Source organism: Carassius carassius, chromosome 1 (assembly GCF_963082965.1).
Source record: "Carassius carassius chromosome 1, fCarCar2.1, whole genome shotgun sequence".
NCBI lineage: Eukaryota > Metazoa > Chordata > Actinopteri > Cypriniformes > Cyprinidae > Carassius > Carassius carassius.
The window spans coordinates 31,998,309-32,023,978 of record NC_081755.1 but is presented as its reverse complement, the minus strand read 5'-3'; the positions used below and the strand labels follow the sequence as shown (position 1 = coordinate 32,023,978).

General features: G+C 37.1%; 2 protein-coding genes across 2 annotated transcripts in view; both read left to right on the top strand.

Annotated features, from left to right (window-relative positions):
- Positions 1-1,126: 1,126 nt before the first annotated feature.
- LOC132145389 (glial fibrillary acidic protein) lies at positions 1,127-7,978 on the top strand. The gene is made up of 9 exons (XM_059556389.1): positions 1,127-1,647; positions 4,304-4,364; positions 4,449-4,544; positions 4,734-4,895; positions 5,013-5,138; positions 5,242-5,462; positions 5,549-5,592; positions 5,766-5,851; positions 6,869-7,978. Exons 1-9 carry the CDS (start codon positions 1,151-1,153, stop codon positions 6,908-6,910), a joined length of 1,335 nt encoding a protein of 444 aa, XP_059412372.1. The 5' UTR covers positions 1,127-1,150; the 3' UTR covers positions 6,911-7,978.
- Positions 7,979-12,968: 4,990 nt separating this feature from the next.
- The window catches only part of LOC132145366 (potassium voltage-gated channel subfamily H member 6-like), a 37,493-nt gene continuing 24,791 nt past the window's right edge, over positions 12,969-25,670 (top strand). The window contains exons 1-5 of the mRNA XM_059556329.1: positions 12,969-13,482; positions 18,869-19,099; positions 22,877-23,029; positions 24,177-24,280; positions 24,363-24,612. Of these exons, the coding sequence (XP_059412312.1) occupies positions 13,407-13,482; positions 18,869-19,099; positions 22,877-23,029; positions 24,177-24,280; positions 24,363-24,612 (814 nt within the window). The 5' untranslated portion in view covers positions 12,969-13,406. The remainder of the gene's footprint in view (positions 13,483-18,868; positions 19,100-22,876; positions 23,030-24,176; positions 24,281-24,362; positions 24,613-25,670) is intronic.

Here is a 25,670-nt window from a genome sequence, read left to right as displayed (position 1 = left end):
CATACAGTAGATCATTTCAAATAAAATCTGTCAAATAATCTTTTTAAGGCAAGATTTTCAGTAAATATTGACTCAGATTTCAGTCATTGAATGATGACTTGGAATACAGCAGATGAGACATATTGTCTACTTTCATGATGCTTTGACCAGTGTTATTTTAGTATTATTTATAGTATTTATTAATTATTTGAAATAGCTTTTGTTAGCTTTAGTAATTTTATGTAATTTATCCTTTTTTAGCTTAAATTTCTAAAATTCTTAAATTGTTCTATTTAGATTAAATTCATTTTTATTTCAGTTTTACTTGTAGTTTTACTTAAACATTTGTATACATATTTAAATCTATATATAATCTATATATAATATATATATATATATATATATAATCTTATTTCAATTTACAAGAATGATTTTTAATAGTTTTATTTAACAAAACGACACTGACTTTGAGTGCTTTTATTATTTTTGAGCAGCTCAGGCATTTTTCAAACTATCTACTTTTTTGTGATATCAAGGTGATTAAATGATGACTTCAAATTCATTTTGAGTGAACTATTCCTTTAGTAGTTAACCAGAGTGAGTTGTACAAAGATAAATGAGTCAGATCGTCTGGTTACTTGATTTTTCTGGTAAACAGATATGAATCAGTGGTGCTGAAAAGCATGTGTGATGTTCCCAGATCAGCACAAAAGAGAGCAGCAGACTCCTTTTATAACGAAGAGTTACGTAATCACCCCACTGTTCCCTGACATCATTAAAATCCCTCTTGGAACGACAGGAAAAACTCTGACCAAGTAGCAGAGGAACTCCAAATTAACTTAAAAAAAGGTAGAAAGCAGCACTTTTTCATGGGGTGAGACAGAACAGTCAGATATCAGTGCCATTACAGTCTGTCTCTGTGTGTATGTGATCCAGCAGTGGCATGAATAGGATTTTCTCTGACTGACTGTGTCCACCCCACACCAGAGTCACAGACAGAATAGAGTGAAAAGAGGCAGTCAGGAGACTGGTGGACAAGCACAAACAATTCTGGGCTCACATACACACCCCCTGGCCTTTGCCCTCCCCATTGGACCCCCCCCCCCTCTCTCCCCCGCCTTCTCTATAAAAACCCAAAGTTCACCCACACTAGATCTCATTTTCCTCTGGCATGGAGCCCCAGCGAGCTTTCTCATCCTACCGAAAGCGTTTCGGGACTTCGGGCGGCTCCCCGTCCGTGGGGGTCACCAGCCGCCACAGCACAGGCCGCCTGTCCCTCCACAGCAGCCCGCGCCACCTGACCTCCAGCCCCATCACCCTGTCCACCTCGCGCCTGTCTCTGGGCGGGGAGCGGCTGGACTTCTCTGCGGACTCCCTGCTGAAGGCCCAGTACCGGGAGACGCGCACCAATGAGAAGGTGGAGATGATGGGGCTGAACGACCGCTTCGCCAGCTACATCGAGAAAGTGCGCTTCCTGGAGCAGCAGAACAAGATGCTGGTGGCAGAACTGAACCAGCTGAGAGGGAAGGAGCCCAGTCGTCTGGGGGACATCTACCAGGAGGAGCTGAGGGAGCTCCGCAGGCAGGTGGACGGCCTCAACGCTGGCAAAGCCAGACTGGAGATAGAAAGAGACAACCTGGCCTCAGACCTGGCCACTCTTAAACAGAGGTAAGGACAGATCTGTGTTCCCGTTTAAAGTGCCCTCCCAGAGTTTTGAGCCAGGTGGAAATTTTATGAATAAAATCAAATTAATAAATAATTAATTAATTAAAAATTATAATATAATATAATATTAAAATTGAATCTTGCATCTTTTTGTCTAAAACCTGTTTCAGACTAGGGTTCAGGTTCGCAGCACTTCAAAGTTTATATAATATATATTATAATATATAAAAATAGATTTAACCAAATATAAAAAATGTAGAATGAAAGATTATAGATTTATATTTTTCACAAAATGTTTTGAATGTATCTTGCAGATATTTTGTAATTATAAGGATAGATAGATAGATAGAATATAAGACAAAAATGAAGATAAAGTAATATAGATCTATTTTATAATTGAGTTGATTAAATATTTGTACAATTTAAACATGGTACAAATGAATAAAAGTTTACATTTGTTTTGCATTAGTTTTTGCTATTTTTGCATCTATCTTGTTTTTAATTTAGTCTGCACAAGAAGAACATATAGAGCAAGACGGTGTGATTTAATATAGTCAACTAAATGTTTGTTTAATTCAAAATTGTATAAACTTTGACCTATAAAGTAACTTCTGCGGACTTTACATTTACATTTATACAATTGGCAGACACGTCTATTTAAAGTGACTTGCACTGCATTCAAGCCAGTGCGATCATTTATCAGTTTACTTTCAAAAATGAAAAGGAACCCAGTGAGAAACCAAAACCATCTTGGTTTATTGGTGTCGTGACAACTGGCAACACAAACTTAGAATCACTATAAACAACGTGTCAAAGTGAAATACAGCGTACAAAAGTGTGTACTTGTGAATGAGTAGATGTGCCTGGCTAGAGGCGAAGTATCTTATACATTCCAGAACACACCAACAAGAACAATGCTAAGAGCAACAGGAGAGCAATGCCTTCCTGCCCCTTAAGAACAGCTTTCATATGGGTAAGAACCTCTTAAGAACTGCAACACCTCTGGCATTTTTCCACATCAGTACTATTGCTACAACTTCAATGTTACCATGTGAATTTATAGCACCCCAACTTTGTTTTCAATGAGAGGCTCCCCATTTCTTACTCTCACTTGATCCCATGCTGCCTCTCTTTTGATTCTCGGAGTGGTATGGGGGCAGGGAGGGGCACAATAGCTCGGTGTGCAGCTTCCACAAAGGCTGAACACTCCCAGTTCAGATGTCCTTTTGTTAGAGAAGAACCACAATTTTAGCCTAATTCCGAACCTTCATACCTTTACACTGACTGGAATCAGTAGCAACTGGCGTGTTTCCCATACCAGATCATTCAGAGAGCAAATTTTATTCAAGATACAAAGCAAAAACATTTATAAGAGTCTCTTCAATCAAAACAACAGGAAAATGCATAATTTTTTTAATCACTACACTTTATTTTATACAATACAAATGTCTAATTTGAATTTAATTCCCTGTTGAAACATTAGTAATATTTTGTGAAATAAAACTGAAATCAGAAGCCATGAAAGCCAAGTCAGCAATAAAAAGTAGAGTTGCATTAGGACTAAGCTGTGAATCCAAATTCAAAGTTATTATTTCTGATGTACATTTGCATGCTCAAACTAGACACTGTTTGTTTTGAATGGCTGATATTGATGTATATTAGGTGTAGCTTCTCTGTTTAGAAGGGTGTGAATGAAAGGCAGTGCATCTACTCCACACCGTGGCAAAGAGCAGTAGCTGCAGTGTGTGTGTGTGTGGGTGTGTGTGTGTGTGTGTGAGAGAGCCATTGAACCCTGTCCAGCTCCCTGATGCAGGTCTCATCTCACCATCATGGTTCACCTCCACTGTGAGCCTTTCAATATGACTGTCAAAACCGATTTATCATAAAATTACTATTTATGATACACTTTGAGGGCAGGGGAAATTCACAGATCATGTATTTTTAAAATTATGGGGATTATGGGGAGTCAGGACTATAACCACTATAGACATGTCCTACCTGTATAAAAATATATTAATATAAATATGTATATGTATAATATAAATACTTGTATAATGCAGTCTCTAATGCTGCATTTATTCAATCGAAAACTTTAAAAGTAAAAATTTTAATTTGAAATGCTGATGTTAAATGATAATAACATGTTAATACATTTAATGTAATGTATTCCTGTGATGAAAAAGTATTCAGCATTCAAAAAGAATGTTCAGCATCATTACTGCAGTCTTCAGTGTCACATGATCCTTCAGAAATAGGGTTGCAAAGGGGTGGAATATTTCTGGTAAATTTCCAGAAACTTCCTGGAGCGTTTCCAAAATTTCTGAAATAATTTACTGGAAATGTTCCACTTTTTGCCACTCGATTCAGAAATCATTCTAATATGCTGATTTGATGCTCAAGAAACATTTCTTATCAATGTTGAAAACAGTGCTGCTTAATATTTTTGCGGAAACAGGGGTTGTTTGTCAGTGAATTGTTTTTCAGGATCCTTTTGATGAAAAGAAAGTTCAAAAGAACAGCATTTATTTACAAAATAATCTATTTGTAATAATATAAAAGTCTTTACCGACACTTTTGATCAATTTAAAAAATAACATAAATTATAAATTTCTATCAAAAAGTAATACAAACAGTTGTTGTTTTCTTATCTGTCCTCCAGATTTCAAGAAGAAAATGCCCTACGGCAAGAAGCAGAAAACAACCTCAACACCTTCAGACAAGTGAGGAGCACTCCATTCCCGTCTCATTCATGGATCATGAATAAGTTATCATACCGCTCTCATGAATTTCACTTTTGATTCCAGGATGTGGATGAAGCAGCTCTGAACCGCGTACAGCTGGAGAGGAAGATTGATGCTCTGCAGGATGAGATCAATTTCCTGAAGAAGGTCCATGAGGAGGTGTGCTCTCCCTCCCACTCTCTCCACACTACATCCATCTGTTCACTTCATCTCTGTCTCCTTTCATTTTACTCCAACTGGCATCAAATCTGTTCATTTAACCTGGCTATTTGATCAGATTAAATCAGACACAATTATATTCACCTGTAAACTTCTCTCTCATTCACCCTTCTTCCTTGTTCGGTGTAGGAGATGAGGCAGATGCAGGAGCAACTGATCGCCCAGCAGGTTCATGTGGATCTGGATGTGTCTAAGCCAGACTTAACCACTGCCCTGAAGGAGATCAGAGCTCAGTTTGAGGCCATGGCCACCTCCAATATGCAGGAGACTGAGGAGTGGTATCGCTCGAAGGTTACAGAAACACACAGAGACACATGCATTCTCTTTAGTGGATTTCCTCTATTAGGAGATTTGATGTGCAAAATTGTATTTGTAATATAATATAATAACATTTTTTTTAATAATTAGTTTGCTGATCTGACTGATGCAGCCGGCCGTAACGCAGAGGCTCTGAGACAAGCTAAGCAGGAGGCCAACGAGTATCGTCGGCAGATTCAGGGCCTGACCTGTGACCTGGAATCTCTTCGTGGATCTGTAAGTATTCACCAAACTTGTCATCACGACAAATTTACAGTACTTGACAGCAAAGTCATCCTCCTCTCAAAACCATTTCAAACTTCTCACTCTTGTCTTTAAGAACGAGTCCCTGGAGCGCCAGCTGCGAGAGATGGAGGAGCGATTTGCCATAGAGACGGCCGGTTACCAGGACACTGTGGCCCGTCTGGAGGATGAGATCCAGATGCTGAAGGAGGAGATGGCCAGACACTTGCAGGAGTACCAGGATCTGCTCAATGTCAAACTGGCTCTGGATATTGAAATTGCCACCTACAGGAAGCTGCTCGAAGGAGAGGAAAGCAGGTGAGAGGAGAGAAATGGCATAAACCATAATAATTTGAGTATTTTTATTCAAATATTATTAATTGAATATCTTCCACCTCTTCTAGAATCACTGTTCCGGTGCAGAACTTCACCAACTTACAGTTTAGAGGTGAGTGATTCTTCATCCAGTTGTTGATTTCTGCTTGGATTAAATGTCTCTATTTAATAATCTCTCTCTCTCTCTCTCTCTCTCTCTCTCTCTCTCTCTCTCTCTCTCTCTCTCTCTCTCTCTCTCTCTCTCTGTGTGTGTGTGTGTGTGTGTGTGTGTGTGTGTTTTGTTAGACACCAGTTTGGACACTAAGCTGACTCCTGAGGCGCACGTGAAGAGGAGCATAGTTGTGCGAACCGTTGAGACTCGTGATGGAGAGGTAAACACTAGGAGGCGCTCTTCATCAACCTTTAAAAAAAATATATAATAATAATTGACACCCAGTTTACATGAATAGACATCTACTTCATCATCAGCTGATGACAACATTTTCTTTTCCAACTATCTCACAAAATAATTAAATTATCTATTATCTCATTCATTTAATTCATTCTTTCATCCATTGCATTAAAGCAGAAGTGCCCAAAAATCAAACTTGATTGAAAACCATGGGCCAAAAGTTACATCCCAAACTGCATTATTTTAGTAACACTTTACAATAAGGTCCCATTAATGGTAGTTAGTAAAAATATTAAATAAAAACTATTCATTGCTAGTTCATGTTAGTCCATTAAATAATATGAATAATAACATTCATTTTCAATACTGTATTTGTACATGTTGAAATTAACATTAACTTCGATTGACAGAGAAAAGATTGGTGAAAAAAGTCAGAATTTTTGTTTTCTTTGGGCACCAAAAGTATTCTTGTAGCTTCATAAAATTACAGTTGAACCACTGATGTGGCATGAACTATTTTAATAATATCCTTACTACCTTTCTGGGCCTTGAACGTATCAGTTGCTGTCTATGCAGAGTCTGAAAGCTCTCGGATTTCATTGAAAAATATCTTCATTTGTGTTCCGAAGATGAACGAATGTCTTACGGGTTTGGAACGGCATGAGGGTGCGTAATTAGTGACAAAATTTGTCCCTTTAACTACCGCAGTTAACTAATGCTAGCAAATTTTGTAAAGCGTAATCATTTTTTCAAACCAATTTCACTTAGATTCTATAGATTTCAATGCAATGCAAAAAAAAAAAAGATGAATTAGAAATATGCTTTCCCAGACGTCTATGGCATGCCAGGCCAAATGAAAGGTCATTAACTGGTTTATATTTAACCATCTATAGCCTTGGGCATCTCTGCCTTACAGATTTGTTTTATTTATCTTTTAATTTGTTCATTGTTTGAACAATGAACCTATGCTATCTAACCTATGCACTTTCTTTCAAAGATCATTAAGGAGTCCACCACGGAGAGAAAGGATCTGCCGTAATCACTCTCAGACACTGGACTGGATGCAGCTGAAGAGTTCATCACTAATGCTTCTGGATGCTGTGATTAAACGTGATTTCTTGCCCTGCTTATTCTCTGCTAGTCTATATAGTTTCTGGGAACTATATTCAGTTAAATTAGCCACTATAAGCAAGAAGCAACTGCGTTTTGATGTCTTTCTCTCCCTGGGATTCTCTCTTTATCTGTCTTTATTTGTGGCAACGAGTCTTTACATGATATTAGACTAGTTTATCGCCGATTGTGCCATAAAAAATCAAGGTTGGCTAAATGAAAGTAGAAAGTAGAACAAGATGTAGCTAGCGGTCAGAGCGGGTGCACGAGGAATATAGTTTTTGTCAAGCACAAACTGTAGAGAATACATTCTGAAATGTATTGCAGTCTTACTAGATGAGAAAGAGCAGGATTGGAAGTTTTTGAATCTAAATGGTCAGTGTTAATGTATGGCAGAAGGAAACTCTAACAGAAAGGTCTTTCTGAGGGTTTTAAAGGAATGATGGATTTTTTTCAGAGGTGCTATATGAACATTTTACCGCACATTTTTTCTCTTTCAATGTGTAAACACAAAGTTTTTACACAGAAGCTAACTAAAGCATCTCTATGGACCCAGGTTAAAATGATTTAAAATGCTTGTTGATTGTTAATTGACCTGTAGAAAACATATTAATAGTACATTTTAATCAAAAAAAAAAAACACTGAAATCATTTAGTAAACATCTGACATATTGTCTTAAGGTGCAGTCTTATTTTTCATTAATCAATGACATTTTGCAGAATTCCAGTAATTTGGGAATTTGTGTGTTCTGGAGTTTCCCATGCAGATTACGCTCATGTTCAAGTTTGCAACATGAATTCACTGCGCTAACCAGCAGGAAGCTGCTTGGTTTGAAAGTGACTTCTTTGTGACCCTCATCCATCTCCAAACTATTGAAAGTAGACATTTTTGCATGAAAAATGTAGCTGCAATTTGGCTAATGTGACTAAAAATGAATATTCAATCATATAGAATATTCAATTATTAGAATATTGATACTAATAAAAAAAAATTATTTGGTGGTGTGTGTTCTGTTTACTGTATGAGCTTATCAACTTTATTTTGCAGTTCGGAAGTAAGCTATTTTCTGTGAATGTGCAAGATGTCCGATTAGAAGGATGACAACTAAAAGAATAGTAAAATGCAGTTAAACTTTTTGTGCTACAAACCACTTGTTACAGTAATAAAGTTTACAATATGAAGAAACACAAATGTTTTTGTATAGCTAAAATAAGTCAAAACAGATGGCACAGGAAGCACATTCAAGTTACAAATGGCCAAAAATAAGGTGGATAAAAGAGGACTTCTCAACACGAGCACATAGGCATTGCAGCTGATGCACTCTGACTAATAATGACTTCAAACTGAACGAAATAGGAAGTGACAGTGATCTTCTGTCACATGGGATGTAATCATGTCAAGGGGGCAGAAGGTTTGAGTGACAGGTATGTGTGACAGGGTCACTGATAGGGTGCGGATCCCACGCTCAGTTAGAGGGAATTACACACACTTTGTCATGGTATGTTGACAGGGCAGAGAAGTTACTATAGAACTAGGTTCGCTCCTATATAAGGCTTCTTTGCCCTGGATATCAAGATAATGAATCCCTCCTAGGTAGAGCAAGTGTAATGAAATTCAAAGACAAAGAACATTCTCACCCTGAAATCTGGTTAACAAAAGTGAAATCTCTCACTCTAAAGCACATAACGACATCTTCTTAGGTACCTGTGTGAAGTCACACACTCATTCAAAGTCTAAAAAGGGCAGTATGATATACGTAATGTTCAACATTTAGTGGCAGAAGTGAGAATTTATGAAAGTTGTAGAAACACAATTGTTAGAGCAAATTAAGATAAAATAATACTATTTGATATAGTCTCCTAAATACCTCTTTAGAAGTTAGTATTACTATAATTTACTCTCACATTCCAAACTCAGAAATGTAAAAAGGGTAGATTCTCACACTTTCTTTGACCCACAGTTTGAAAAACGCTGTTCTAAAAAAATGGACAGAAACTGAACTTAATGGTTCAGACCCCATGTGTACATTGAAATGACTTTCCACAACATGTCCCTGGCGAAATATGGAGAAAAAAAAAAGTTTTTGTTCCAGCTGAAATTTCATGAAACAAAATGTCATTTCAGAACATCAAGCTTCGAGGTCACTAAAACATTTCACAGCAATGCTAGACATTGACAGAGGGGGGCATTGAGTTGATAGAACTTGGCTTGAGTTGAGTCCGATGTGAAGAAATTGGGGCATATTGGATGAGTCATTTGGACGGCAACTCTGGAACAAGGGCAACTGAGAGGCATAATTACATGCTGTCCTCCTCACTGATGTACTTTAAAGAAGTGTTAAAAGCAAACAACATCTTAGATATCTGGAAAGAGTACTTAGAACAATATGTGACGCATAATCTGGTAGCATCTTGATGTTTAACTGGTTCCAAGTTAAACACTGCACCAAGAAATAAATTATCCGGCAGCTTCTCTTATTTCTGGATCCAAGCATAATATATGCATGAGAAACTCAGTAGAAAGTCCTTCCAGCAATTACAGTATGTCCACCAATTATTTGAAGGGGACTGACTTAAAATATTTGAACCACCTTCCACTGAATTTGCTCTCCCTATAGGGTTGGTTTTTATAAGTATCTCCAGATTCAAAGTTTCCCTTTTTAACATCCAAATTGGGAAATGTTAAAAACTGCCCCATCAGCTATTGAGACTTTGCTGATTAATGTGCAGAATGGTAACAAGATCCTTAGACCAATTAGCTGTATATACGGGCTCTGGAAGACATGAAGAAAGACAACACATATTATACGAAGTTAAGATGGGACAAGGAGCTCAAGATAGTGATATCTGGCGAGAATTGAGCTGAAATACATGTAGAAATATATAGAATAACATGTAGTCGAATCCGTTGAGAATACCATTGGAAGGTGACTAACCATTATTTTCGAATGCCCCAAATCATAGCCAAATTTAATTCAAGTCAATCCAGTGCCTGTTGGAGGGGGTGTGGAGAACAAGTAGCAAAGCATACACATATATTTTAGGAATGCCCAATTCTAGCCCCTTACTGTATAAATGTTTTTGGTTTCATTAATAAAACATTTCAAGTCAATATACCCAGAGACCCTTTAATAGCTATCTTGAGAGTAAAGACAGATTTAATAAAAAGTGAGAAGAGAAGGTACCTCCTACGAATACTCCTAGTTGCATCAAAGAAGAATATTACAATTAAATGGCTTCAGAGAAGGCCACCTACTCTTGATGAATGCTGACAGAGAGAGAAAACTATGAGATGGAAAAATTAACGTACAGTTTATGATTAAAAATGAGCTGTTTGATGAATAATGGAACCCCTCAATGAACGAGCTGGGTGAGACATGGAGTAGAAGCTTTTAAAATCTTTTTTTGGCTGGTTAACTCTTTGTTGTTATTGAACATTTTGATCCCATCCAAGGATATTTTTATGTGTTTATTGGTTTTGATTGGTTCATTACCGTGGTGTGTGTGTGTATATATATATATATATATATATATATATATATATATATATATATATATATATATATATATATATATATATATATATATATATGTGTATATGTGTGTGTGTGTGTGTGTGTGTGTAATGGAAATATTCCATGGATGCTAAATATTCTTCATGGAACGATAGATGCCAGTAAAGAACTATTATAAATATTCCATAAATCCAAGTGATATCGAATAATCGTCAAACATCTGTTTACAACATGCCAGCTTGAATCTGGTCTGTGAGGGAGCAAGATAAAAACAAATTTCCCAGGATCAATGAAGAGTGAAGGGATAAGTGTTTGTCTGCCATGCACATCAGACACCAGCAGCACCATTGAAGCCTATGGACAGATGTCACAGAGGTTCTTCGGGCTCTAATCAAACATCTCCTCCTATTTTACCTCAATCTGACCCACCAGCGCCACCACCTCTTCACTCAGGCACCCAGAGAATCTGTGCAAAGCACATTACAATCTCCTTGGCCACATTGTGTCAGACCTCTCCACAACCACCACATTTCTGTGGGGTCATTCACACACAGCTTAAGACTGCTGTTGCCAGCAGTGAAGCATTTATCTCCTCTTAAAAATGGGTATCACTTAAATGAGCTTTGTGTGAAAGGTGAGAGGGTAAGAATATTACTGGATGTATTTGATTTCAATAATTGTGGAACATAATTCATGTGAGTCAAAATGGAGCTGTTATTACAAGCAAACTGATTTTTCATTGGATAATAATGTGTGTGAGATCATATGTTTTTCTCCAAGTCTGTTCTCTCCAGTGTGTATATATATGGTTAGGAAGAAATCAGTTTTGGGATACTGGAAATATGTGGGACAGATAAAACACTTCAGTAGTGGTGTTCTCATTTGGTTAGACACCGACGGGGGATTTTCCATTCTGAGATCTTACTGAAACCACTAGAGAGGTGACAGAGAGAGAGAGAGAGAGAGAGAGCGAGCGAGAGAGATCATGCTGTTATTTAGGATGATGAAGAGTGTTTATATTGCAGTGTTTCTATCATACTTCATATGCCAAGCTAAGTAATTAAATGGTGCATATGACTTCAGTGAGCTCATAAAGCTCAACTAAATTTATTGCACAAAAATGAGTGACCAAAAATTGTTTAAAAAAAGATATACACTATCACCATATATAAAACTAGTGAGTGATGTTGATTAATAACACAGTAATGTTTCTTTAACTTTGTGTGTGCACGGGATTGAAAGAGAACCATAATTAATTTATTTTATGGTGGAATGACTTGCCATGTTGTGTTTATGCATGCAGGCTTGTTTAGAATGTAAAACAAGAGAAAAATTATGTTATAAACATACCTATAAATTCAACTATAGAAATCCAATTGCAAATTATGTATTTTATGTTATTTGAATTCTTTCCACTTATAGACCTATTTGTCTTTCCAGAAATGGGAGGTGTTGGCAATGTTATCTGTTCGGATTTTATCTTTGAACCTCTTGAATTTTCTTTTATCTCACTTTAAGGCTCACTTTATGTTTTCCACTATATCTACTTACTGGACCCATTTGATATCATGCCTATATCATTGCCATTAAGTTTTTTGGAATGGTTTTCCTTCACAATTTCTTAAAGGGATAGTTGACCCAAAAATGACATTTCTGTCACTAATTACTCACCCTCAAGTCTTTCCCAACCCGTAAGACCTTTCTTCTTCTTCAAAACACAAATTAAGTTATTTTTGATCAAATCTGAGAGCTCTCTGAACCTCCATAGACAGCAAGGGTCCTACCACGATCATGGTCCAGAAACATAGTAAAGACCATAATCCATGAGACATCAGGGGTTCATTCGTAATTTTATGAAGCTATGAGAATACTTTTTTTATGCACAAAGAAAACAAAAATAACTACTTTATTCAACAATACTTCTCCTCCTCATCCTTTATTCTGTGGCATGCCACCATTGTGGAAAGAGTATCACTGCATGCACTTGCTTCCGCATCATATAAACAACACATGCGCATGGCACATGGTAGCTGCGTACATTTTACATGCATTTCCATAGTGCTATACGTGTGTGTGTGTGTGTGTGTGTGTGTGTGTTTGTTTGTATCTCGTCACCTTGAAATCTAAGGTTCTGAAATGTTGTCAAAAATTTGTTATCCACATGTATGACCCTTATGATTGTTTTCTGTGGTCCATGGTCACACAAACACACACGCACGCACCTAAGCATTGCTGTACATTTCTAAATACCTTAAATATAAATGCTACGACGACAATTAAAGGATGCCTACTCTACTTCTGTGTTTAGTGGAAATGTTGTGCTCGTTTGTGGACTGTATCCCACTATGAAATACCTTTCAGAGCGATAAACGAGAGAGAGAGAGAGAGAGAGAGAGAGAGAGAGAGAGTGGAGCATGAGCGCGCATCTGTCTTCTGTCAAAAGTGACAGCTGTGTCCACTGCCTCCCATGTGAACGCGCAACGTACCATTAGCCTACTCCACAATGAGCTTCATCAGCCGAGCCGCACGCTGCCTCTGAGGTGTCGGGCGTCTTTGGTTGTTCTTCTATTTTTGTTTCAGAATATGTTACGACTGATTTCAGCGAGTACGTCAGTGCGTTACCATTTCATCTGACGGCGCGAGAGTTTCGAGTCTCAAAACCGCAAGACTTTTGCTTCCATTCAAACGCTCTTTCTTTTCATTTGCATTTCAACTCGGCGACTTTTCACTTTCTTGAGGATCCTACTGGCATTCTCTTGTCATTTTTTGTTTAATTATTGGTCTATAAAACACTTGTTTCCTTCACAATGCGTTCGACTTTTAGATTGTGTTCTTTTGTCTTGCTCGCCGGTCCTTGAATAAGAGAGAAAACCGGAATAAGAGGGATCTTGAATCTGTCCACGCGTGAAAATGCCTGTACGCCGGGGACACGTCGCGCTCCAAAACACCTATCTGGACACCATCATCAGGAAATTCGACGGACAAAGTGAGTTTCAGAACTTTTTATTTTCATTCTTTGGTTTGGAACATCGTTTATAGGCCGGCAACATGCTACTGTATAACATATTAAATATATTATTGTTTATTGATAAACCGGGGCGAAACTGTCAGAGAGAGGCCATTGGTAATGTGCAGCAGCCTATCAGTCTGAGATTTGATTTGCATGGCAGTTGATCATCAGGTGAGAGCAAATCAACGGACCCGGCTGATTTGATCTACATTATGCAAATGCATTGGAACAACTAATGTATCCCTAATAAGGAAAATGGCTAACAACCATCTGTCTTTCTCTTTTTCCATTCTTCTCTGTAGCCTATGTGTGCGACGCTTGTGTTTATGTATCTGTGTAGCTGCTTTGTTCATTCAGTCATCTTTCCTGATTTTACGTTAAAATAAATAAATAAATAAAAACAATCCACGCACATTATTACATAAATTTAAGATCAGTAATATCAGTTTTCATTTCCAGTGTATAGCCTTCTACTTCACCACATTTATTCTTTACACATAAACCTTTGTGCTCTCTATTAAGAAGTCTACAGGAAGAAGTATTAGATCAGAAAGTTTTAAAATGTTGTGCACATGCACCTATCCTTTACTCTTACACTAAACTTTAATCTGTAAACTTGCCATAATTAGGCCTACCATAAATCTAGTCTTACTCCATAATAATTACTCCATTTATATCTGCTTTATATGACCCTTGAGGGTTCTTCCAAATAACAAAGATTATGTTATCTTAGTGAAAGTTTCTTTCAAACAACTGTAAATACAGGTTTTAGCAGGGGTTTTAAATGTCTCATTAATTACACAAGTTAGTAACTAGAAGCTGTAAGGAGCTAACCATAACCACAGTAAACTGCTCCAGTGCTTTTTATTTATTTGCCACTTTATTATAGATTTATTTATCACAAATATATGACAGGAATTTTAAGTGTTTTGTTTAAAAAGTCTCACATAGATGATGTTTCATAATTGGTGGCGTTAATGGTGACAATTTGCAGTCCTGTAGTTTGCATTGCATGAAACGAACAGATTTTGCCTGGGAAAATTAACTTTGCATTTACCTAATTTAAATATTCCTTGAAACAAGCAACAACTGTAGGCCTAGTTGTCCTTACAATATGCCTTTTAATCATGACCGTTGCTTTGTCCTTGTTCCTGTGTACACTATTCATAAGTCATAGTAGCTGACTTTTGAACTCTCAAAAATATGTAAATAGACATTGTTTAATGAAACTAGTTTTATATTCTTTAGTTTCATAACTTTAGACTGCACAGCTAATCATTTGTCATAGTATCTTATCCCTCCTCTGCATGTATTAGTTCTCAATGCTATTGCTGTGTCTTCATCTTTTAAGTACACATGCTTGTAAATATGTGTCAGTGCAAATAGATGTGTGAACGTGAGCCTGCTGCTCATCTCTTCCCTCTCTGTCTGTTAAGGCTCTGCTAAGTTTCATTTTGTGGCTGCTAGGCAACCATCTCTGTGCATTGTGTTCTGTTCCTGAAGTAAAAAGGCGATAATGAGTTTGATGCTGGGGGCATTAAAGTTCCTGTCACCAAACACAATTATCATTTAGAGCTGGAGAAACATTATTGAGATTCAGAGATAAAAGCAGGCACTGTGTGTCCTTGAAGGTTTGCACCCTTAATATATCGAATTTTTCATTTGCTTTCTCTTCACTTCAAAGCAGAACCTATAACCGTCTTAAGAGCAAGCTGTGTTGCTCTTGACCTGTTGAAGCTGATGTGTGAAGCTATTGCTGCAAAAATAGCACAGCTGTCAGCAGATTTCCTGTTTATATCAAAGCAGTCGTCATAAATACAGAAAATGAGTACTAGTACCGTACAGGCAAAGGAAGGAGAAGGAAAGGAAAGAAAGACATAAAACAGAATAGCCATAGAATGTGTTCCAATAGAATGGAACAGTTACTACATAAAACTGTCTGAAAGTCACTAAAGATTTTAATGAAATTCATTTAGAAGAGTTTTGATCAGTGTGGGTTTAACCCAACTATGAGTTACATGACATACAGCCAAGTATGACCCATACTCAGAATTCATGCTGCATTTAACGCATCCAAAGTGCACACACACAGCAGTGAACACACACTGTGAACACACACCCAGAGCAGTGGGCAGTAGGGCTGGGACAACGCGTCGAGGTCATCGATGACGTCGACGCAAAATATGCGCATCGATTCGTCGACCTGTTTTTATTTCTCTAAAAAACGTTTGCAAAACGTTTACCTTATGTGCGCTGAATATACGTGATGGTCGGATCAACATTCTGTCCAACGTTATATAACCAATCCAGGGGTTTTTCTGCATTGATCTTTTTTTTTTGGCGGCTGTCAAAGCCTTATTTGATCGGTGAGTGACAGTGACAGGGCACGTACGAGAGAGAGCCCCGGCTGCGCGCGCACTCACAGTCTTCAAACAACACGAGCGCTTCTTGCTCTCTCCCTCCCTTGTGCATATTAACCAAAATCATTAGACACGATAGAAAAAGGGCGAAACACCAAAGTTTCACGCGCAGTTTCACTCAGTCTTCAAACTACACAAGCGCTCTGGCCCCCCCCTCGTGAATATTAACCAAAATCATTAGACAAGATAGAAAAAGGGCGGAACGCCAAAGTTTCACGTGGATCATTTGGAGATTTTTTTTTCTACATGACAGGCTGCTGGCTCCCACTGTTAAATTTTTTTTTTTTTTTTTGGAAAAGCACTCTCTGTATTAGCTTAAAGCCCTCAAGTTTACATTGGTTACTGTATTCTTTCAATTGCTCTAAACAAGTATTTTGGGTGGCCTTTTTTATTTAATTTGTTGAAGTTGTTGTTATTTTCATCTGAAAGAAGAACTTTTTTCAAGTATACTAGGCCCTATGTGTTCAGTAAGCTTGTTTCAGTAAGCTATGTGTTTTCAAGGCTTCAAGGTTTTATTGAATGCTATCTCTATACAAGTGCAAAGTAATGCATTCTTAGTCAGTCTTTTATTTTGTAATTTTAAGAGCAATAAACATATATTGCAATGTTAAGGAATTCATGTTTTTTACATTCAGATATGTAAATCAACATGTATAAATTGTTAGTAGTCAATTAATGGGGAGATATTCAAAATCGAATCGATGCATCGAAAAAATAATTGCTAGATTAATCGTTTAAAAAATAATCGTTTATCCCAGCCCTAGTGGGCAGCCATTTATGCTGTGGCTGTGGCATTTCCTATTATTAATAAATAACAACAACAACAATAATACCAAAGTTTAAAATAATAATAAGATGATTTGTTGGCTAAAACAATGGTATATATATATATATATATATATATATATATATATATATATATATATATATACAGTACAGACCAAAAGTTTGGACACACCTCATTCAAAGAGTTTTCTTTGTTTTCATGACTATGAAAATTGTAGATTCACACTGAAGGCATCAAAACTATGAATTAACACATGTGGAATTATATACATAACAAAAAAGTGTGAAACAACTGAAAATATGTCTTATTCTAGGTTCTTCAAAGTAGCCACCTTTTGCTTTGATTACTGCTTTGCACACTCTTGGCATTCTCTTGATGAGCTTCAAGAGGTAGTCACCTGAAATGGTCTTCCAACAGTCTTGAAGGAGTTCCCCGAGAGATGCTTAGCACTTGTTGGCCCTTTTGCCTTCAGTCTGCGGTCCAGCTCACCCCTAAACCATCTCGATTGGGTTCAGGTCCGGTGACTGTGGAGGCCAGGTCATCTGGCGCAGCACCCCATCACTCTCCTTCTTGGTCAAATAGCCCTTGATGCCTTCAGTGTGACTCTACAATCTTCATAGTAGGGCTGGGCGATATACAAAAAAAAATGACATATATATAAATGAATACCAAAGACTTTTGCATTCTCTCTGTCTATATTATGGAAACTGGTAAACATATCAGTGAAATTCCCCAATAGTAATTACAAATGGCCATAAACTATGTTTCTCTATTCAAACATCAGCGGTCGAGTAAGTGCATTTATTTTGCGATCACAAATGCAAACAATACAGTTGAGATCTCACGACAGAACACAGACCGGCTGAACGACGCTTTCATTAGATCGCTCAATTCCAGCTTGTTAGTGTTTTCAGATTATCGTCGGCGGCTCTTCCGCAATGAGGAGTGAGCACGTGCGCATGGTTGCCAGATTGCTTAAAATAAGCAAACACCGGGAAGAAAATGTATCCTTGTAACAGTGGAGCTCTGATTGGGAGATTTAAACTCTTGTTATCTGGCAACCGCTATCATTACAGCTCTCGTAGTAGAGGGGCGTAGAGCAGTCAGCAGTTACAGGTTCCTTTTTTGGACATTCGGCGCGTTCTTTTGGGAAAGTATGCTTGAATTTGAAATATTCGATATTCCCGATATATTCAAATTGTACATCGTCGTCAAAATTATTCCGATAGTATCGCTAATATTCGATATATCGCCCAGCCCTACTTCATAGTCATGAAAAAAAAAGAAAACTCTTTGAATGAGAAGGTGTGTCCAAACTTTTGGTCTGTACTGTATGTATATTGATTTGATATGACGGCTTACTCCATAGACCAATAATTTGACAACATTCCCCTTAAAAACTGTGTTAAAGGATTAGTTCATTTCCAGTATAAAAATATCCTGATAACTTACTCACCCACATGTCTTCCAAGATGTTCATGTCTGTCTTTTTTCATATGAAAATAAATGATGTTTTTTTAGGAAAACAATCCAGGATTTTTTCTTCATGGACTTCAATGGAGGCCAATGGGCTGAAGGTCTAAATAGCAGTTTCAGTGCAGCTTCAAAGGGCTCTACATGATCTCAGCCCAGGAGTAAGGGTTTTACGTAGCGAAACAACTTTATTTCCATGTTTGTTTTGTAAACAGTGGGTTGGTACTTCCGTATACGTCACATGTGTCCTTTTCAACGTGATTATGTAATCTGTGAGGTCAAGTTAGTGCAAGATGAGCGTTTATTTATTAATTTTTTTAATGAGCAATCGTTTCACTATATTAGACCCTTATTCCTGGGCTGGGATCATTTAGAGCCCTTTAAAGCTACACTGAAACTGCAATTTGGACCTTCAAGCCATTGATCCCCCATGAAGTCCATTATATGTAGAAAAATCCTGGAAAATTTTCCTTTAAAAAAATTAATTTCTTTTCGACTGAAGAATGTATGAGGGTGAGTAAATTATAAGGACATTTTCATTTGGGAAGTAAACTAATCCTTTAAATTATATATATATATATATATATATATATATATATATATATTTTTTTTTTTTATGGTAAAGGTGGAAATGTTCATTTTTTATCATTTTTTCTTAACCCTTCATTCCTTACCCGATCAGATCGTAAATTCCTGATTGCCAACGCCCAGATGAAGAACTGTGGGATCATCTACTGCAATGAGGGCTTCTGCCAGATGTTTGGTTTCTCACGGGCGGAGATCATGCAGCAGTCCTGTATGTGTCAGTTCCTGGTGGGGCCAGGCACTATGAAGGGCGCCCTGGCACAGCTGGCACAGGCCCTGCTCGGGTCAGAGGAGCGCAAGGTGGAGATCCTGTACTACTCCAAGGAAGGTATGCTGGGCTTACATGTAAACGATATTCTTTGTTGTATTGTCAAAGTAACGGCGTTCCTTTGGTAGTGGGCAGAGCTAAGGCACAAATGACAATCTCATTGACTGGCGCTCACCTATTATCATCCCTGATTTGATTTCAGCACATCCATTTGAGCGAACACACACAATCTGATTAATATCCATAAGTCCAGTAGCTCATTAACCCTTACTAAATTTTATATGGCTCTTATTAGTAGAATTCCTATTCTTATTATTATCTTGTCAGTATTTATATATATATATATATATATATATATATATATATATATATATATATGTGTGTGTGTGTGTGTGTATGTATATATATAAAATATCAGTGATTATCAGGCAAGTAAAGTAAAACATTTTCTAGCCAATTTCGATTCAGTTGCCAATGTGTCTGTAGAGGGTTGCGCAGACAGCTACTTTCAGATGTATGAGAAAGTGGTTTGGCATTGGGCTGATGTTCACATCATTACTATAGCAACTGATGCAGATACACCAAACACTGACACTGTCTGAACAGCACATTTTGATTCATCAATAATGAACACGGTATGCAAAACAAAATCAGAATTGTACAGTGTGAATGAAGCATTAATGAAGTTTGGGTCTATTGACACACCCAAACACAGGTTAGTGCCAAACTATTTCCCATGTCTTTAATATGGAAGTTGTATGAAAAAAAGTCCACCTTTTCATTAAAAACAAAATGTCTTTTTGACACCACCTTTCCATCTATTTATTTATTTCCGTCTTTTTATTGTTTGTTTCCTCCAGAGTATGCATGTGCAATTTTATGTTTTTAATGTTTTTAAATTAACAATTTCATTCAGCAAGATGCATTAAATTTATTAAAAGTGGCAGTAAAGACATTTATAATGTTATGAAAAATGCTGTTCTTTACTTTTATAATTATTATTCTAAACTTTATATTTATCAAACAATCCTAAAATAAAAAACTGTTTTCAACATTTGCTGTTGAAATATTTCATATCTATACATCATCATTTGATGTTATCTTCAGTTTCAGAAACTGTTCCATTACACTCACACAGACATAAACATAGAGTGACTCACTCTAGAGACATAGAGCTACTCTTTGGTGGAACGGCTTAAAGTGATACTTCACCAAAAAATTCAAATTCTCTCATTAATTACTAACCCTCATGTCGTTCCAAACCCCTAAGACCTTTATTGTCTTCGGAACCCAGATTAAGATATTTTTGGTGAAATCCGAGAGCTCTCTGACCCTCCATAGACAGCAACTCAACTCACCTACATTGAAGTCCCAGAAAGGTAGTATGGACATCAGTAAAATAGTCCATGTGACATCGCTGGTTCAATCGAAATGTTATGGAGCTACGAGAATACTTTTAAGGAATGCACTGTAGAGACTGACACGGAAGAGTAGTCATAACTTTTGTATGCTTTGCTTACAAAACTTATTCTCGTACCTCCATAAGATTATGTTTGAACCACTGATGTGGCATGGACTATTTTAACAATGTCGTTACTACCTTGAGTTGCTGTCTGTGCAGGGTCAGAAAGCTCTTGGATTTCATCAGAAATACTGAAATTTGTGTTAAGAAGACGACCGAAGGTCTTACGGGTTTGGAACGAGTAATTAATGACAGAATTTAGTTTTTTGGGTGAACATTCCCTTTAATACAGAGACCAGCTGAGGGCCTGTCTGTCTAGCAGAGACTTCAAAGTCTTTCCAGACAGGAACAGATGAATGGAGTCGCTGGCTGCATGTCGTTAAGCCAGTGTTTGTGCATGTGTAGCTCAGCTAGAAAGTAGACAGGTGTTCCTTCGGCCCAGGAAGCAATGCCCTGATAACATTACCATGACAACAGGACTCCAGAGACTCACACGCCTATCACTAAACGAGTGCGCTGAGCTCAGATGCACGCACAGCCTGACATGCACACGCTCACACGTGCTGCCGTCCCTCTGTTCTTTTTATTCATCACATATTTTTAGTGGATACAGCGTTTTGAACTGTGTCACGGTTGAGCTGGAGACTGAACAGTAGTGTGTGTGTGTGGATGTGTGAGGGCAGGGTCTATATTTAGAGTGGTTGATGGCCTGCTTTAGTCAAGAGCTGAGGGGGGTCTGGCTGACTTTAATCATGCTGTTCTTTCTCTGGTTTTCCGTCCTCCTTCCAGTCACTGCTTTCTCATTCCTGCGACTCTTCCTTGCTGCTCTGCATTGTCTTTACTTTGGTTTCATCGTTTGTCTTCTTTATTGCCTCTCTGTTCATTGTCATGTCTGGGTTAAAAGTACAACACATGACGTTTTGATTTCCCTCGAGCAGTGTGTCAAAAAGAGAGTTCATCATTAAAGTCTCATAGCCAAAATATACTGTAGGTTTGAAAGTAGTGAGTTTAACAAATTAGAAATGATCCCCAAGGATGAAATCGCTCATACATGAACCGGGTGTGGATGTTAAAAGACAGAAGTGCTGTCATTGAATTAGTAGACTGACTTTAGTTTGAGATAAACCATCCACAATAGCTTTACATCTATCTACTCTGTTGTTTAATCTGTTTGGGCTGGGTAAGATTTTTGAAATAAGCCTCTTATGCTCATAAAGGCTGCGTTTATTTGATCAAAAATACAGTAAAAATAGTAACATTGTGAAATAATATTACAATTTAAAATACCTGTTTTCTATGTTAATATACATCAAAGTGTATTTTATTTTTCTGTGATGACAAAACTGAATTTTGAAGTATCACTACTCTAGTCACACGATCCTTCAGATATCATTATAATATTCTGATTATTTCTCAATAAATAAATTATTTGTATTTGTAACAATAAACCTTCATAATCATCGAGAAGAAGGAGGCGGGAACCGGCAGACAATCAAATCAGATTTAATAATGACAAAATAAAGACAAAACAGCGCGTCAGCCCCTCACGGACGACTGACGCGCACAAATAAAACCCAAACACAAAATAAAGCCCAGGTCTGGTCCTCTCTCGTCCGTCACTGTCGTCGCTCCTGTTTTATATCCCTCCATCTCCTCCGTGGGACTCGAGACCGGCGGGTCGAGCAAGTGTCACTCATTTCCAATCACTCCACCGGCCTCGCTCCTGTTCCCACGTCTCTCGGCCCCGCCCCATTCATCACAGTATTATTATCAATGTTGAAAACCGTCGTGCAGCTTTTTGATTATGTGATGAGTAGAAAGTTTAACTTTTAAATGTAAACTTTCAGCACAGAACAGAACCGAACAGCATTTATGTTATTGTTTTGGTAACACAATGGTGGAGATGGGGAATGGCATTATGATTTGCTTTTATTTTTTATTCTTTTGCTTTTATTTTTAGTAATGCTAAGGACAGCGTTCTTTAAACTTGAAATAGTTTTAGAATGAGTTAACTTTTTAAATATGTAGATAAACATGGGAACTCAACATCACGTAAAAAAAAAAATTACACAGTCCCAGAAAGAATGTGTTACAGCAATCCATGGTCTCCCCTATTTAATAGATGTGTGTTTCCTCATAATCATGGTTTTCAGACCCCCATGAACTGCAGCACCTGTGTGTGGGAGTCTTATTGTGTGTTTGTGTAAGTGTGAGTGTGTTTGGACTACTCCCAGCCCTCACATTGGTATTTATAACAGCTCTTCATGGAAACTAAACTATGCTGTATTTTGTACCCAAACTTCTCTGCTTGCTGAGGTCTCTGTCACTCGGCTCATTCTCTTTCTCTCCTGTGTGTGTGTGTCTCGGCCTTTCAGGGACATGTAGGCCATGTTTGGTTGATGTTGTTCCAGTAAAGAATGAGGAAGGAGTCGTAATCATGTTCATCCTAAACTTCCAGGAGCTTTTAGACCCGTCCACGAGAAAAGGTGGCATCAAACAGCGGATGACACACAGCTGGCTACAGGCAGGTGAGTGTCCCCCTTTCTCTGTGTGTGGGGGAAAAATTCTGGCCCTTACTGTAACAGCCTTATAAGGGAAAAACATTGACTGCTGTGCTTGGTGTGACGGTCCGTGTGTAGGTGTAGCCAGAGATAGCGTTTGATAAAGCTGGTGTCAAATTTTGGTTGCGAAGTGTCTGTTTGTGTGTGTGTGTGTGTGTGTGTGTGTGTATGCCCGGCCCTTTTATATTAGAAACTATGAGATATTTTGCTAACATAACTTTAAATGTAATTATAATAATAGTAATAATAATAATAAAGTAAATATACAAGTTTCTTAATGTATAAAGTTATTTTTATTTGTTACATATATAAATGATTATCATTATATTTAATTATAAACGGGCACTTACAATTTTAGAATGAATTATAAAAATGCATATGCAAATATGAATAGGTTAATAATAATAATAATAATTATAATAATTGTTGTTGTTATTGTTATTAATGAAATATTTTATTATATTTCATAAATATTTCAAGTCATATAATGTATTTTTTACATTTATTACTAGTAATATATATAATGTATAAGCTTATTGTTTTAAAATATATAAATGTTTATTATTTTTAAATTGTGAACAATACTTTTTTAATACATTTTATTAATCAGATATTGTTAATAAAAATTTATAACAATAAAAATCTAAAAATAAAATCGAATATATATATATATTTTTTTATTATAAGTAGTAGTAGGAGTAATATTAGTAGTAGTATGTTTATTTATCCAATAAATTTGATGTTTATCAAATATCAAATGCAAAACTCATTTGATATTACAGGGAGCATTTTTGGTAACAATTTATTTAGCATCCCATTTCCACACCTTAGTTATCTATAGTATATTCTGTAGGACAGAAAATCTCCTATACAGCAATGTATTTAAATGGACATGAAAGGTCTTCTCCTGCTTCATAGGTTTTCTTCCAGAGAAAAGACCCTAGTAATCTCAAATCTGTCTTCCTAAAGTTTCACAGAAATCTCATCAGTATGTCGCACTGAGTTCAGATATGCCTGGTATTATTAAAAGGCAAGAACTCCCCAGTTATGTCTTCTGAGCTTTGAGCAAAAACATATTCCCTTTGGATTATTGAACCTTATGTTTGTGTATCAGGTCAGAAACGTAAGAAGAGTCTGCGAATGCCCTCTCTCCGTGTGAAGCGGCAGCCGTCCCTCCCTAAGGACCACTTTGAGGGAGTAGTGGTGGACTACCTACAGGTACATGTGTGCATATGTGACACACATCTGAGTTCATATTGCCACAGACACATCATCTACAGCTCCCCTCTGTGTCCTGCAGCCCTCTCATGAGGAGGTGGCTTTGAAAGACCTCCAGATGTCTCCAGACAGCTGCTTGAAGTCAGAGACCCAGGCCCTGATTCAGCAGACCCCCTCCACATGCAGCTTCTCATCCCCACTCACTCGGCCCTCAGACCGGCTAGAGCCCAGCGGACCCCCTCTCAAACACAGCCACTCCAGAGAGAGCGTGCACAGCCTGCGCCGGGCCTCCTCGCTGCACGACATCGACGGCATGAGGGACCAGTGGAGCGGTATGAGTGTTTGTGCTCGTGCTTGCTAAACAACATACTGTCACAAACATTGACTGTGTGCCAGACTTTATCATTTATACATTAGCAGACAGCACAAGGGTAAAAACATATCTCAAAGCAAGTGTAACATCCTGTCTTTGTGTGGTTTGCTGGTTGATTGAAAAATAAAGATGGCATATATTTAAAATACATTTATTTCATACATATAGTTCAAATTTGTTAATGTTTTTGTAGTATACTTAGCATTTTCTTTCTTCTCAAGTTTTCTTCTCCATAGAAATCCTTTAAAAGGAAGTGCTTTAAAAGTGCTATCAAACAGACAATTTCTCTGAAACCTCAGTTGTAGGATACTATAATCAAAAGACAAAGCACATTTTCCCTCATAGAAATACATTATAATGTAAGGGTTTAACATAGAAATATTGTTGGATTCGTTTTTGTTTTTTTTTGGCAGTAAATAATATTAATTAAAAGGAAAATATCATTTTTCACATTTGTATACTGTAAAGAAAGATTTTTTTTTCTGCAAGGATGCTTTACTGTAAACAGTTTATCAAAGAATCCTGAAAAAGTGTATCAGCACAACTGTTTTCAACATTAATTACAATAAGAAATGTTTCTTTAAGCACCAGACCATCATATTAGAATGATTGCTGAAGCATCACGTGACACTGAAGACTGAAAATTCAGCTTAAAAAAAAACAATTTATACATTTTAAAATATATTAATAGAAAACATTACTTTAAATTGTAATAATAAACAAAAAGAGCTATAAAGATATAAGAGAGAGTCATATTGTGTGATATAAATTAGCAATTCATTTTAAGAAATTAACTTTTTTGATGGATTACCATTACTTTGACTTTTCAATGTGGCACAACATATTCTGTCTTTCATAGATACTGTGTCAGTATATTAACCAACTTGAGCTCTTTCTCTTCAGGATGTGCTTTCAATAGAAATTAAGTGTTATATTTGAATTTATCCTTGACTACATAATAAGTCTGATTAAAACCAGTTCGCCTAAAATAGCAAAGCATTGAATATAAAGGAGCTA